This window comes from Ranitomeya imitator, chromosome 7 (genome assembly GCF_032444005.1).
Source record: "Ranitomeya imitator isolate aRanImi1 chromosome 7, aRanImi1.pri, whole genome shotgun sequence".
NCBI lineage: Eukaryota > Metazoa > Chordata > Amphibia > Anura > Dendrobatidae > Ranitomeya > Ranitomeya imitator.
In genome coordinates this window covers 14,189,454-14,202,918 of record NC_091288.1, presented here as the reverse complement: position 1 = coordinate 14,202,918, position 13,465 = coordinate 14,189,454, and the positions used below count along the sequence as shown (strand labels likewise).

The window sequence follows — 13,465 nt, the reverse complement described above, 5'->3', positions numbered from 1 at the left end:
TTGTTGCATTTTTTGCTCCGTTTTCTTCATGGTACATTTGTGTCTTGTGCATGCTGATAATCTGATTCTACTTCACCTTCATCAGGTTTCAGGCACAAAAGAAAAAAAAACGCAGCAAAACCCGATACCTACATTTTTTTGCACCATCCATTGATTTCAATGGGTGAAAAACACTGAAAGAAGTAACGTGCTGCATTTGGCAAAAACCAAGGTATTGCACAAAAAACTGAGGGCAAAAAAAAACCAAGCTGCATACATGACATTTCTGAAATCTCATAGACTTTGCTGGTACTGTAAAACGCAGCTGAAAATTTGCATGAAAAAACGCTGAAAAAAAACCACAAAAAAAAACACAATGTGCGAACATAGCCTTACCGCATAAATGCAGCACGCTCCTATTCACTGACAACAAGAAGGGCTATGGAAAATGGCCAGGATTGGAGATTGGAGTATATTAGAATATTGCAGAATTTTTCATGATGCAATTAGTAGGATTTACTCACAAAAAAAAAAAACTAAAGAAAACTTCTACTTTGGATATTAAAGTGGAATTCTACGAAAAAAGGCCTTATGCAGTAAGATTCTTATAATTCGGCATCAGCCAGACCAGACATCAGATATTTGGATTATCGGATGGTCATAGACCCCTAGATATAATACTCATTTTTAATCCAGCATCTGTAGGTCATGATAGAGGCCGGATTATGAAATACTCCGGATTATTAGATAAGGATTGAAGAGACAAATCTGAAGTTTGTTAAAGGGGGTTTTCCACGATCAGTGGCGCGGCCATATTGGTTGTCAGTTTAGGCTTCTCTTATGGTCGTGACAAATGTACCATCATTATCTGCTCTGTAAACTAGGAATAGTCAGAGCTTGAGGGACTACAAATCTCAGCATGTCTTGGCAGGAGCCAGGGATGAGATCTCGAATTGTTGCTCGATTTGGGGTCATTGTGGCTGATGTTATTATTTTTTTCCCATGATCATGTGTGCACTGGGTGGCGCTGTTCTGATGATTCACTTGTGATTTTTGCCTTGCCGAAGAAAAGTCGTTCAGAAAGTTCATCATGAGATTAACGGACTCTGTAATGAGCTCTAATAACCTGATAATAAACTCCGCCGACGAACTAGGGATCATCTCCCTTTACGGAACTTTTGAAATTGTTTAAAGGGGAACTCCATACCCTCTGTGATAGGGTGGCCTTCCTTGATGATTTGCTTTATTTTCTTTGTGATTTGCTTGCTTGTATTTTATAATCATCTATTCTTGCTGTTATAAAGAGGTGATTTTCCATAACATATAAGGTGAACAAGCAACGCTGCAGTGTAAACCATGGGGGACAAAAGGTGGATTTTAGACAATAGCAGCTTAAAAAAAAAAAAAACTCTATCCGTTCTATTAACAAGACACCAAGTTCTACCCTAAGAATGGTAATAAAACGAAAGAACAGTCTGGATGGTTGACTTCTGATCATAGGTGATGGTAAAGATCCAGATCAACTTCCTAGGGGCTCAGAATTCATCTACAAGTATCAGGTATTATTCAGGACTGTGTGAGGACAGTGAAAACGGAGCGGCAGCATTATGTGGGGACCATATGGCGGTGTCATACTCGCATCTCGCTCAGACATTTATGGTGCGGCCACAGGTTATGCCAGAAGTGTCTGAAGTAGCGCCAACACTGGGAAGCATTTTTCCGACAGTTTATTAGTTGTGACTATATGGTGCAGACTCTATATAATAATAATAATAATTTTATTTATATAGCGCCAACATATTCCGCAGCGCTTTACAAATTATAGAGGGGACTTGTACAGACAATAGACATTACAGCATAACAGAAATACAGTTCAAAACAGATACCAGGAGGAGTGAGGGCCCTGCTCCCAAGCTTACAAACTATATGACAGTATTATCTTGGCACCGTGTGACGGTATTATGTGGGTAGTAAATACAATTATGACGACCCTGAATGGCGATATTACATGGGCTGAAGATATGAGGAATACTATGAGATAAGTTTTGCAACCGCTTTCCACATCAGCTCAGATCTTCTCGTTTCCTTATTGCAGAATAGTTATGATGTGTAGGATCACGGATGGACGGGGTCACGGGAGATTATTGACTATGATATAATCATTGAGTGCTGTGACCCCGGAGTCCTCCACTCCTGACCTTGGAGTTATCACTCAATCTTTATATCCTGGGGAACAGAAAGATTAGATAATTTATGGCGCTGAGAACCAGAATATGGTGAAAGAAAATAGAAAACAGTAGTTTGACAATAAATGGCTTCACCCAACCACTAACCATGAGTGGAGAAAATGTTTTGGTGTTATCATTCATATTCTCTGAAAAATGGCCACGAAAGCAAAAATTCTGCAGGGGTATGTAAAATTTTGAGCACAACATTACATTACTGATCCTGAGTTACATCCTGTATTATACTCCAGAGCCGCACTCACTATTCTGCTGGTGCAGTCACTGTGTACATACAATACATTACTGATCCTGAGTTACATCCTGTATTATACCCCAGAGCTGCACTCACTATGTACATACATTACAGATCCTGAGTTACATCCTGTATTATACTCCAGAGCTGCACTCACTATTCTGCTGGTGCAGTCACTGTGTACATACATTACATTACTGATCCTGAGTTACATCCTGTATTATACCCCAGAGCTGCACTCACTATTCTGCTGGTGCAGTCACTGTGTACATACATTACATTACTGATCCTGAGTTATATCCTGTATTATACTCCAGAGCTGCACTCACTATTCTGCTGGTGCAGTCACTGTGTACATACATTACATTACTGATCCTGAGTTACATCCTGTATTATACTAAAAACCCACAAGAACAAAAGCAGTCACAAAGTCCAATTATATGAAAATATCAAAAACTTTATTAGAAATATAAGTGAACAGACAGCAGGGAATGGATTCCACATGATAGCCTCAACTCATCTGGAAAGGGCACAGATAGGTGTGCAGCAGAGTATCCAATACAAGGCATAGTATACCACCCATTTTATAAATACACATAACAGTCAAGTGACATGAATAGCTATAAAGCATAGATATTTAGGGGTGGGCGCGATAGGGTGTGCGCAGTGACCACGATTTCTATCTACGGGTATGTACCATTTAAATATCTATGCTTTATAGCTATTCATGTCACTTGACTGTTATGTGTATTTATAAAATGGGTGGTATACTATGCCTTGTATTGGATACTCTGCTGCACACCTATCTGTGCCCTTTCCAGATGAGTTGAGGCTATCATGTGGAATCCATTCCCTGCTGTCTGTTCACTTATATTTCTAATAAAGTTTTTGATATTTTCATATAATTGGACTTTGTGACTGCTTTTGTTCTTGTGGGTTTTTGATATTATTCTGAATTGCAGTCTGTCCACTACAAGTCCTATTCAGTGCCTGAAGTCTACGATCTATGATTTTCTATATTGATTATAGGCGCTGGTATGTGTTCGTTTTTGTATTTTTGGTTAATCCTGTATTATACTGCAGAGCTGCACTCACTATTCTGCTGTTTGCTATGCCCGCCTGTCAAATTCTTCAAGACTGGCGGTGTCCTTACGGTAGAAATGTTACTCTAGACCCTGACTAGAGTAACATCTCCGGCAAGACGCACGCCACTTAGACGGTATCAAATTTATTAGGAGGAATGCGGTTCATAATGAATTTGGCTTATCTTAATCCTGCATTCCCCCCATTAAGGCTATGTGCACACGTCAGTATTTCTTGCAGAAATTTTCCTGACAAAAACCGGACATTTCTGCCAGAAATCTGCATGCGTTTTTACCGCGATTTTGATGCGTTTTTTTGTGCGTTTTTTCCAAAATGCATAGAATTGCAGGAAAAACGCAGAAAAACCGCAAAAATAATGAACATGCTCATTTTTTACCGCGATGCGTTTTTTTCGCGGAAACAAACGCATCCATGTGCACATAACATGCAGAATGCATTCTAAATGATAGAATGCATAATGTATGCGTTTTTAATGAGTTTTTATAGCGTTTTTACCGCGAAAAAACGCGAAACAAATGCGAAAAAACCTGAACGTGTGCACATAGCCTAATACTGGAGTACAAAACATCAGTCTTAAGGAATCTGGGCCATTGTGTCTGTGCGGGGTTAGGGGTGGAGTATTTGGGATCTTACAGGCCTGACGGAACCCTAGTACTTTGCTACATGGCCTTCATGCAGTGACGCACAGGCCGGCGACCAGCGTACATGAGCCGGAAGATTTTAGACCAATATTTCATTTGGGTCAATTTCCTTCTTAAATTAAAAAATATATATATAATTATTTAAAAAAAATTTTTAATAATATTATATACATACATAGACATATTATATATAGTAAATAATTCCCACTCTGGACAACATCTGGAAGACAAACACTTGTACCAGGATAGAGACACTTGTCAGCCAGTGAAGATTCATAGAGAAGAATGAAAAGTGAGGGGGGTCAGTGAAAATGGAAGGACGTCAAAGATTTAAATTGCGCTCCTTGCTGCGCGGTGACAGCTTTAATTTGCAAAGTACAAGCATTAAAGTGATGAATGTGCTGCTGTAATTCCTGCAGTGAGAGCGGCCGTCAGGAGCCGTGCAGTGGTCTTTTTTATTTATGGATGTGCTTGGGAGAGACGGGCAGAGGGCCCAGTTCTGCTGCTTGGCCCGGGAGCGCTGATTTATGGCCCCCGTGGAGCATGACTCACCGTGTATACACAGACTGATCTCATTAGTGCTTCATTAATCCCACTTATCCCCGAGTCTTAAACACTGATCCGCTCTCCGGTTATAAAATACACCTGCAATCTGCGCCACACGCACAGAAAGCCGCGAGACTCCATTATTAGTGGCCGAGAATCAATGAAAGTCGGGGTCTGATTAGTCTGGATCTCATTTATCTTCTGCCCCTTCTTACCGCTAATGACACCAATTTACGTTACATGTGTCGCAATTTTCAGACAAGTCACATCACCAAAAACAATTGTCACAGCCACACTGAAGTCTGTGGCAATCAACCTGCTACAAAAAACGTCAAAACACATTTGGAAAATATCTGCAGCTCAGTTGTGATCGGTCGCAGGTTGCAATGCGACACTGCAGGAAATCAGTAAATGCAACGTCACAATGCGACACCCTCACCCCACAGTCGCCGCGTGGCCCCAGCCTTAGGTTATGTTCACACGTTGCATTTTTTATGCAAATTAAAAAGCTGCATCTTACACTACCAGCAAAAGCTATGCGATTTCCAAAATCTCATACACGCATTGTTGTTTTTTTCCTGACTGAATTGGAAAACTGCTGCATTTTTTTTTAAAAAACTACAACATGTCACTTCTTTCAGCGTTTTTTCACCAATAGGAAACAATGATTAAGTGCAAAAATGCAAGTATCAGTTATTGCTGTGCCTTTGGTGCAGAAAACTCAGGAACAAGAACTAAACTGTATCAGCATGCTGCATGCACAAGAGACCAATGCATCTAAAAAAACGCAGCAAAATGCAACATGTAAACATAGCCTTAGGCTTTATTCACAAGGAGTTTTTCCAAGCAGAAACCTCTTCAGGAAATGCTACGCTTTTGGTGAGTTTTTCATTTCTTGAAGAGTTTTAGACATTTATTGTTTTGCCGCCTTTTGATTGGACGGTGCATAGTTTGGAGAAGTTTATTCAGGATCATCTTCATAGACGAAGCGATGTGCACTTTCATTTTTTTCCCCCCCATCAGTCATTTTTACAAAGCCTCCTGATATGAACAGTAAAGTGTATTTCCCGCAGAAATAAGTTGGAAGAGGTTTTTTTTTTCTGCCTTTTGATTGGGCAGTGCATAGATCGGAGAAGTTTCCACAAGTCAAAAAATGTCAGGGGGAAATAAATCGCAGTGTGTGGACAAGTCCTAAGCGCTCATTCAGATGTCAAGGGTTTTAGTAGATTTTTTTTTATGTACAATTTTCACTCACTTTTTTTTTTTTTTGCATTTTACCATCAGTTTTGTTTATTTGCATGTAGAAAATAAAATTCCACGTTTCCTGTACCTGGTGTAAGAACTTGCAGCTTTGATGACACTCGGCCGCCGTCATTGGGATTTCCGTTTCGTTTTTTTTTTCACATTGATCTGCAAATTGGACAGAATTGAAAAAAAATAATGGAGGTGAGAACGTGGACGGTGAGGGCACATGGAGCATCAGTGTAAAGCTACGTTCACATTTGCGTTGTGCGGTGCGTCGGCGATGCAACGCACAACGCAAATGTAAACGCATGCGCAACGCAGCGTTTTGTGACGCATGCGTGCACTTTTGCATGGTTTTTGGCACAGAAAAAACTGCATCGTGCAGCGTCCTATGCGCCACAGTGACGCATGCGTCACAAAACGCAAGTGCAACGCATGTCCATGTGCCCCCCATGTTAAATATAGGGGCGCATGACACATGCGTCGCCCGACGCAACGCTAATGTGAACGTAGCCTAAAGCGGCGTCTGAGTGAGGCCTTGGGCGCCGTTCACACATCCGCGTCTCTTGTGCGCGCTCTGCCTGGTTTATTTCTGGAATGACAGAAGACCAGAACGTCACACGCACCCAAAACGATAAAATCGACAGCTCGTAACGAAAAAAATCCCCCGATATAACGGGAACAACCAGAAAATCAGAAGTTCTGGCTCCTGGAAGGCGAGGAGGGAAAAGCGACGGCGGAAAGTGGCCCCGGGACTCTGCCTTCCAGGGGCCACATACAGGAGCTGGCCCGGTTTCCATGACTACAGCGGCTGGGCCCTGTAGCTAGGGGCCCGATACCACTGGGGACCGTGAGAAGAAAAATGTCGGTTTTGGAGGCATTTTCCATGGTTGCGCCTCTATACCACTGGCATGGCGCCCTCTTACCTTTACCCCTCGCTGACCCCTTGTTTCCTCAGTGGCGCCTCTCCTGCCAAAAGGAAACAGACTGTGAGCAGATCTTCACCCTGCTACATACAAACACCTGACACGTAGGTTATTATGAGACACCATCAGCTGATCCCTGTCTGCTTACCGCTCAGCAGACTCGTACATTCACACGGTGCGTCATTCACCACATGGCGGACGTTTAGCGGGAGAATTTGAGTCTTTCTTTCGTTACTGCTTCGCCTTCTCAGAGATTTGACCCCGCGCGGCTGCCGTGGTTGCCAAGCAACGCTCTTCACCACCACACAGAGCCGCGTCCCGTTACCTAGGAGACGGATCATGGCTGCCAGCAAGACGAGCGAGCGGTGAGGACAGAAAGTCACCAGAACCGCAGCTGATACTGATGTCTGCAGCGTCTGACCAGGTGTTAATGGCTTGTGGGGGGTTTTTATACAGGAGATAGACACGACTTGTGACGTCACTGCTGGCCCCGGAGCTGCAGCCTGTGCCCTGCCTAGTTACATAGATCAGCCCTGGACCTGGTTAGTGTTGGGGTCTTAGTGATCAGAAACCCCCTTATTGACCCGACATTAGTGCATTTTAGTGGGACTATCCCTTTAATTCTACAATATGGCTGCACAAGTCCCTCTATAGGGGTCCCTTCAGTCAGGTATAGGGGTCCCTCCAGTCAGAGGTATAGGGGTCCCTCCAGTCAGATGTACAGGGGTCCCTCCAGTCAGAGGTATAGGGGCCCCTTCAGTCAGGTATAGGGGTCCCTCCAGTCAAATGTACAGGGGTCCCTCCAGTCAGAGGTATAGGGCCCCTCCAGTCAGATGTATAGGGGTCCCTTCAGTCAGGTCTAGCAGCCCCTTCAGTCAGGTATAGGGGGTCCCTCCAGTTATATGTTATGGGGTCCCTCCAGTCAGATGTACAGGGGTCCCTCCAGTCAGATGTATAGGGGTCCCTCCAGTCAGAGGTATAGGGGCCCCTTCAGTCAGGTATAGGGGTCCCTCCAGTCAGATGTACAGGGGTCCCTCCAGTCAGATGTATAGGGGTCCTTCCAGTCAGATGTATAGGGGTCCCTCCAGTCAGAGGTATAGGGGCCCCTTCAGTCAGAGGTATAGGGGCTCCTGCACTCAGGTCTAGGGGCCCCTCCAGTCAGATGTATAGGGGTCCCTCCAGTCAGTTGTATAGGGGCCCCTTCAGTCAGGTATAGGGGCCCCTCCAGTCAAATGTACAGGGGTCCCTCCAGTCAGAGGTATAGGGGTCCCTCCAGTCAGATGTACAGGGGTCCCTCCAGTCAGGTCTAGCAGCCCCTTCAGTCAGGTATAGGGGTCCCTCCAGTCAGATGTATAGGGGTCCCTCCAGTCAGAGGTATAGGGGCCCCTTCAGTCAGGTATAGGGGTCCCTCCAGTTAGATGTATAGGGGTCCCTCCAGTCAGATGTATAGGGGTCCCTCCAGTCAGATGTATAGGGGTCCCTCCAGTCAGAGGTATAGGGGCCCCTTCAGTCAGGTATAGGGGTCCCTCCAGTCAGATGTATAGGGGTCCCTCCAGTCAGAGGTATAGGGGCCCCTTCAGTCAGAGGTATAAGGGCTCCTCCACTCAGGTCTAGGGGCCCCTCCAGTCAGATGTATAGGGGTCCCTCCAGTCAGTGGTATAGGGGCCCCTTCAGTCAGGTATAGGGGCCCCTCCAGTCAGTGGTATAGGGGCCCCTCCAGTCAGATGTACAGGGGTCCCTCCAGTCAGATGTATAGGGGTCCCTCCAGTCAGAGGTATAGGGGCCCCTTCAGTCAGGTCTAGGGGCCCCTCCAGTCAGATGTATAGCGGTCCCTCCAGTCAGGTGTAGGGGCCCCTTCAGTCAGGTATAGGGGCCCCTCCAGTCAGATGTACAGGGGTCCCTCCAGTCAGATGTATAGGGGCCCCTTCAGTCAGGTCTAGGGGCCCCTCCAGTCAGATGTATAGCGGTCCCTCCAGTCAGGTGTAGGGGCCCCTTCAGTCAGGTATAGGGGTCCCTCCAGTCAGAGGAATAGAGTCTCTCCAATCAGAGGTCTATGGGTCCCTCCAGTTAGATTTATAGAGGTCCCTCCAGTCAGTGGTATAGGGGTCCCTCCAGTTATATGTTATGGGGTCCCTCCAGTCAGATGTATAAGGGTCTCTCCAGTCAGATGCATAGGGGTTCCTCCAGTCAGAGATATAGGGGTCCCGAGCCTCCACCCTGGATTAGGTGGTGGTCACACAAGCGTCTGGTCGGTCTGCTGCCGCTCCGTCCAGTGACTATGGGAGTGATGGAGACAGCAGAGGTCAGCGCTCTGCCGGCCATGTGATGGAGGGTGGGCACGTGCAGCCTCCTCTACACTGAAAGCCCCTTTCCCAGCAGTCAAACCCCCAGCGATCAGAAAATTTGCACAGTATCCTGTATATTGGTGATAACTTGGGAATGTTGGGAATAACCCTTTAATTCCCTTTAAGTACAAATGAATGGGGGTCCAGAAGGCAGCCTCTCACCACTCGACCACTCGTGTAGCAATTGCAAAAAAAAAAAAAGAAAAAATGTTTCCGCTTCTAGTAACATTTTCAGAGTAATGTTTATCAAGCATGATAAAGAACAACTGTCTTCAAAACGTGTCGCTCGCTCCTGTTCCTGGACACCATATTTTTTTAATTGTTTTTTGATGAAATAAAAATTACACTGACAATTTTACCAGAAGCTGGAACATTTTTTCTGTTTTGTTTTTTTTTGCGGGGTCTCCTATACCCAGAAATGAATGCTGTCACCCAGCAGCGATGACGACCAGAAACAGGGACGACACTGCAGACGACACGCCTTGCTCAGAGCAACAATTTAAGGGTATTTGGAGATTAAAGGGGATGTCGACTGTCAGAAAGTCTTGGTCCCTGGGTGCAGTTTGTTAGAAAAGAATCAGACCATGCTGTACTCCCACGGCTCCTGGGTCCAGCGCTGAGTCTCCGGTGTCCAGTATTGGCTGCAGGGCAGAGATGTCGACAGCGCTGCAGCTAATGACTGAGCTCAGCGGTTCTGCCCGGTTAGACATCAGAGCCACTGAGATCACAGCGAGCTGGACCTGGTGAGGGGGAGTATGTAGGAAACCACTGTAATGTCTGACAGATAAAGCAGTTCTCCTCGTGCCGCTGCTCGAGCTCAGCTCTGTATTCACCGCCATACCCGGGTGCGCTCGCTTAGCATTATATGAACTCCCATAGATGAATATGGAGACACAAGGACATTTGCTGTCTCCCCCCATTCGCAGCGGCAGGAGATGAGACCCCTCTCGGCACAATGTCAGAGGATGGGTGTGTATCTTTATCCGGTGTTTATATACCGCCTGACTGCACCGTTTTCTTTGTTTCTTCTCTCTGCTCCGCAGGCTGACGCTTCACAAGGAGCTGTATTCACTGCAGAATTTGGGGTACGATGCTTGGACCAGTTCACATGAGACCTTTGGACTCTAGTCCATTTGGGGGACAGAGCCGGGGCCCCTCAATCAAGCTGGTGAGTGTATAACCCATCCATAGCGCCCAGGAGCAGTCCTATGTAAGGACAGACTGTGACCCCCCTCTGGCCATATGTGTATTACAGAGACGCGTCTCCTCGGAGGCTCAGCCCCGCTCTGTAATACGCAGGAAGGTGAAAGAGAAGGACAACATCTTGGGGTTCGAGGTTTGCAAACGTCTACAATGGCAGAACTGGGAACTAGGAAAGGAAAGCACCAAGAATCTTACCCTGAAAAATGTCCGACTGAGGAAACGGAAGATAAAATTCAGGTGATGATAGAAAGGGAACAGGGGTCTCAGGGGGACCCCAAAAAACCACTTAGCCTGGGCCTTGGTATTTGGGTACATGGTGAGGTTAGTACTTTGACTCTTTTGTATTGGGAGAAGGAAATCCTACGGCTCTGCATTCCCCTCATATCTTGTACATCCACACTGCTGATTTGCTGCCAAGTGACTCCATTCAGATGACACCAAATCCAAGCAAATTTTGCCTATTTTGTGACTTAGTCCAATGTGGATGTACCGTACAATTATAGTATTACTAAGCTTTTCCCACAACAGAAATGCACCATTTATCCACATGATATGTGATAGGTGTCTAATTCCGTGGGGCCCCATTGTTTGTACCCCACTGATCACTAGGACGGGGATAGTGTCCCTCATTTGTCTGTCCCCCCATAGACTTGCACTGCATATACTCCATTGCCACCCTTTACAAACGTTGATTCAATGTGATCATGAAGCAGAACCACTGTTAAGGTAATTGTTAGTGGGGCCCCCCTGGGACAGACATCACATATCACATCATTAGGTGATCAGTGTTATATTTGGGAAGACCCCTGTAAAAGGGGTATCCTAAATACATTATTTATCACCTTGCTCAGTATACATGATAAATGTATGATCGTTGGGGGTCCAGCTGCTGTGATCCCCATTGATCCTGAGATTAGCGTCCCCTATGTGAATGGTGCAGAAGGAAGCATGTGCGACCACCACTCCTATAGACCATGAATGGAACGGTGGTCGCAGATGCTCACAACTGCTCCATTTACACAGTGAATTTGTGATCTCTGTTCTTGTGAGGGTATGTGCACATGTATTATGGAGGACTGCGGATTTTTCCGCAGCGGATTTGGAAAAACCGCAGTGCAAAACCGCTGCGGTTTTTACTGCGGATTTATCACGTTTTCTATTGCGGATTCCACTGCGGTTTTCCATCTGCAGTTTTCTATTGGAGCAGGTGTAAAACCGCAGCGGAATCTGCACAAAGAATTGACATGCTGCGGAATGTAAATTGCTGCGTTTCCGCGTGGTTTTTTCCACAGCATGTGTACTGCGGATTTCGTTTCCCATAGGTTTACATTGTACTGTAAACTCATGGGAAACCGCTGCGGATCCGCAGCTGCGGAAACGCTGTGGATCTGCAGCAAAATCTGCAGCGTGTGCACATACCCTGAAGTTCCCAGAAGTCGTACCCCATTAATTAGACATTTTCCATCTGTCCAGGGGATCTGGAGCATTTACCTAATGTTCTCGATAAGGGTCTGATGCTTCTTTCCTTTAGCTCTGAGCACTGACCCCCCATCCCATACAGAAACTGCATCTGCCTGTTACCACAACTTACAGTGAAGCCTCTTCAAAAGCCCACCTGTATGAGAAGACCACCTTATTATCCAGTCCAGATATCCTCTTACAGATTTTCACTTCCTCCATATGTCTTATCTAAACTTTCTCCACCCCCTGAAGACCACTTTCCAATGCGGTTTGGGGTAATTGTCTCAAACATGTTTTACTGTATCTTAGACTGAAACCACATTCCTACTGAATAATGATCTTGCCTTTGGGTCCCCCAGGAATGGATCCGTGCAGAGCTGGGACCCCAGAACTATGTCACTTTGAAACTTGGGATTGCAAATGAATGTAATGACAAAATTGAGGGTGTTAATAAACTGACACATGTAACACACAGGAGCGGGTACATTCAAGCTGCACTCGGGGTACCGGGGTGGTAGTTTTGGGTTGCCCATACATACTGTATACCCTCAGATATACAAAGGCTAATAATCGTCTGTATTGTTCTATCTGTCTCGCAGTCCTCCCGTCACCACCTTCTTCAAGACTCTGTTCCCGCAGACGGTCACACTGAATGCAGGAACGTCCTTTACTTTGCCGATCACATTCTGCCCCCTGGAGAAGGTATTACTCGCTCGCTCCCATAGACCCCTGGTCGGGGCTTGTTTAGGTAGCGCTCAGGTTGCCAGAATTACACCAAAGTTGTTCAGATGCTTGTCTTGTACCGCCATCTAGTGGTCACAGAAATGGCTCGTGATTGTAGAATACAAACTTCTGCAACTTTCTGCTGCTCCCTATGTGACCGTAGGATTTCTTGCTGTATAGAAGATTCTTGCTTACTTATAGAAGCTGAAAATATCTTATGCTTCTCCCCATAGACTTGCACTACATATTCTCCATCGCCACCCTGTATTTATTTCCACTTTTGTCTATACTGTTTTGACTCCAATCTCATACAAAGGAAAGAGATTTGTGATATACTGTAGTTATCTCACAAAGGATTTTCTACACTAGACACAATTGTAACAAACCCTCAGTGAATTATTGGGCCAGAACAGATTTTCAGCTTCTAGAAATAAAAAATGTTATTTCCTTTCAGAGACAGCAAGCAGGAATCTGCGGCACAATATATGTTATTTGCAGAACACATCATTATGCAATCATTACATGTGATTCTTGCTGATTTTTGCACTGGCTGTAAATTTATAGCGGGATTACGAAGATGCAATCACTTTTGAGACAGAAGATGGCAGTTTCTCAGTGGCGTTATGTGCCAGTCTCACCCACCACGAGCTGCTATTGCCTGAAGACCTCAGTCTCCCCACCTGCGCCGTGTATGACACATCAGAGGCTGCATTCGTCCTGCGTAATGTAAGGTAAGGAATCCCTTTCTCCATTGTGATGTACCATATCCATGTCAATTACAAATCTATTATTATTATGCTTTGCTTATACAGCA

The 13,465-nt window shown here is 45.3% G+C and overlaps 1 protein-coding gene and 1 long non-coding RNA gene across 4 annotated transcripts in view; one reads left to right on the top strand and one right to left on the bottom strand.

The window, feature by feature from the left end:
• LOC138644417 (uncharacterized) overlaps nt 1-7,166 on the bottom strand; it is a 301,511-nt gene extending 294,345 nt beyond the window's left edge. For both annotated transcript variants that reach the window (XR_011314613.1, XR_011314612.1), the window contains exons 1-3: nt 7,068-7,166; nt 6,920-6,962; nt 6,079-6,158 (exon numbers count right to left, since the gene is read on the bottom strand). This is a non-coding gene — a long non-coding RNA (uncharacterized lncRNA). The remainder of the gene's footprint in view (nt 1-6,078; nt 6,159-6,919; nt 6,963-7,067) is intronic.
• A 76-nt stretch (nt 7,167-7,242) lies between these two features.
• CFAP65 (cilia and flagella associated protein 65) overlaps nt 7,243-13,465 on the top strand; it is a 54,980-nt gene continuing 48,757 nt past the window's right edge. The window contains exons 1-5 of one of the 2 annotated variants that reach the window (XM_069732748.1): nt 7,243-7,343; nt 10,308-10,432; nt 10,520-10,704; nt 12,528-12,630; nt 13,216-13,382. In XM_069732748.1, the coding sequence (XP_069588849.1) occupies nt 10,355-10,432; nt 10,520-10,704; nt 12,528-12,630; nt 13,216-13,382 (533 nt within the window). In that variant the 5' untranslated portion in view covers nt 7,243-7,343; nt 10,308-10,354. The remainder of the gene's footprint in view (nt 7,344-10,307; nt 10,433-10,519; nt 10,705-12,527; nt 12,631-13,215; nt 13,383-13,465) is intronic. The other variant, XM_069732749.1, reaches the window with a different exon arrangement.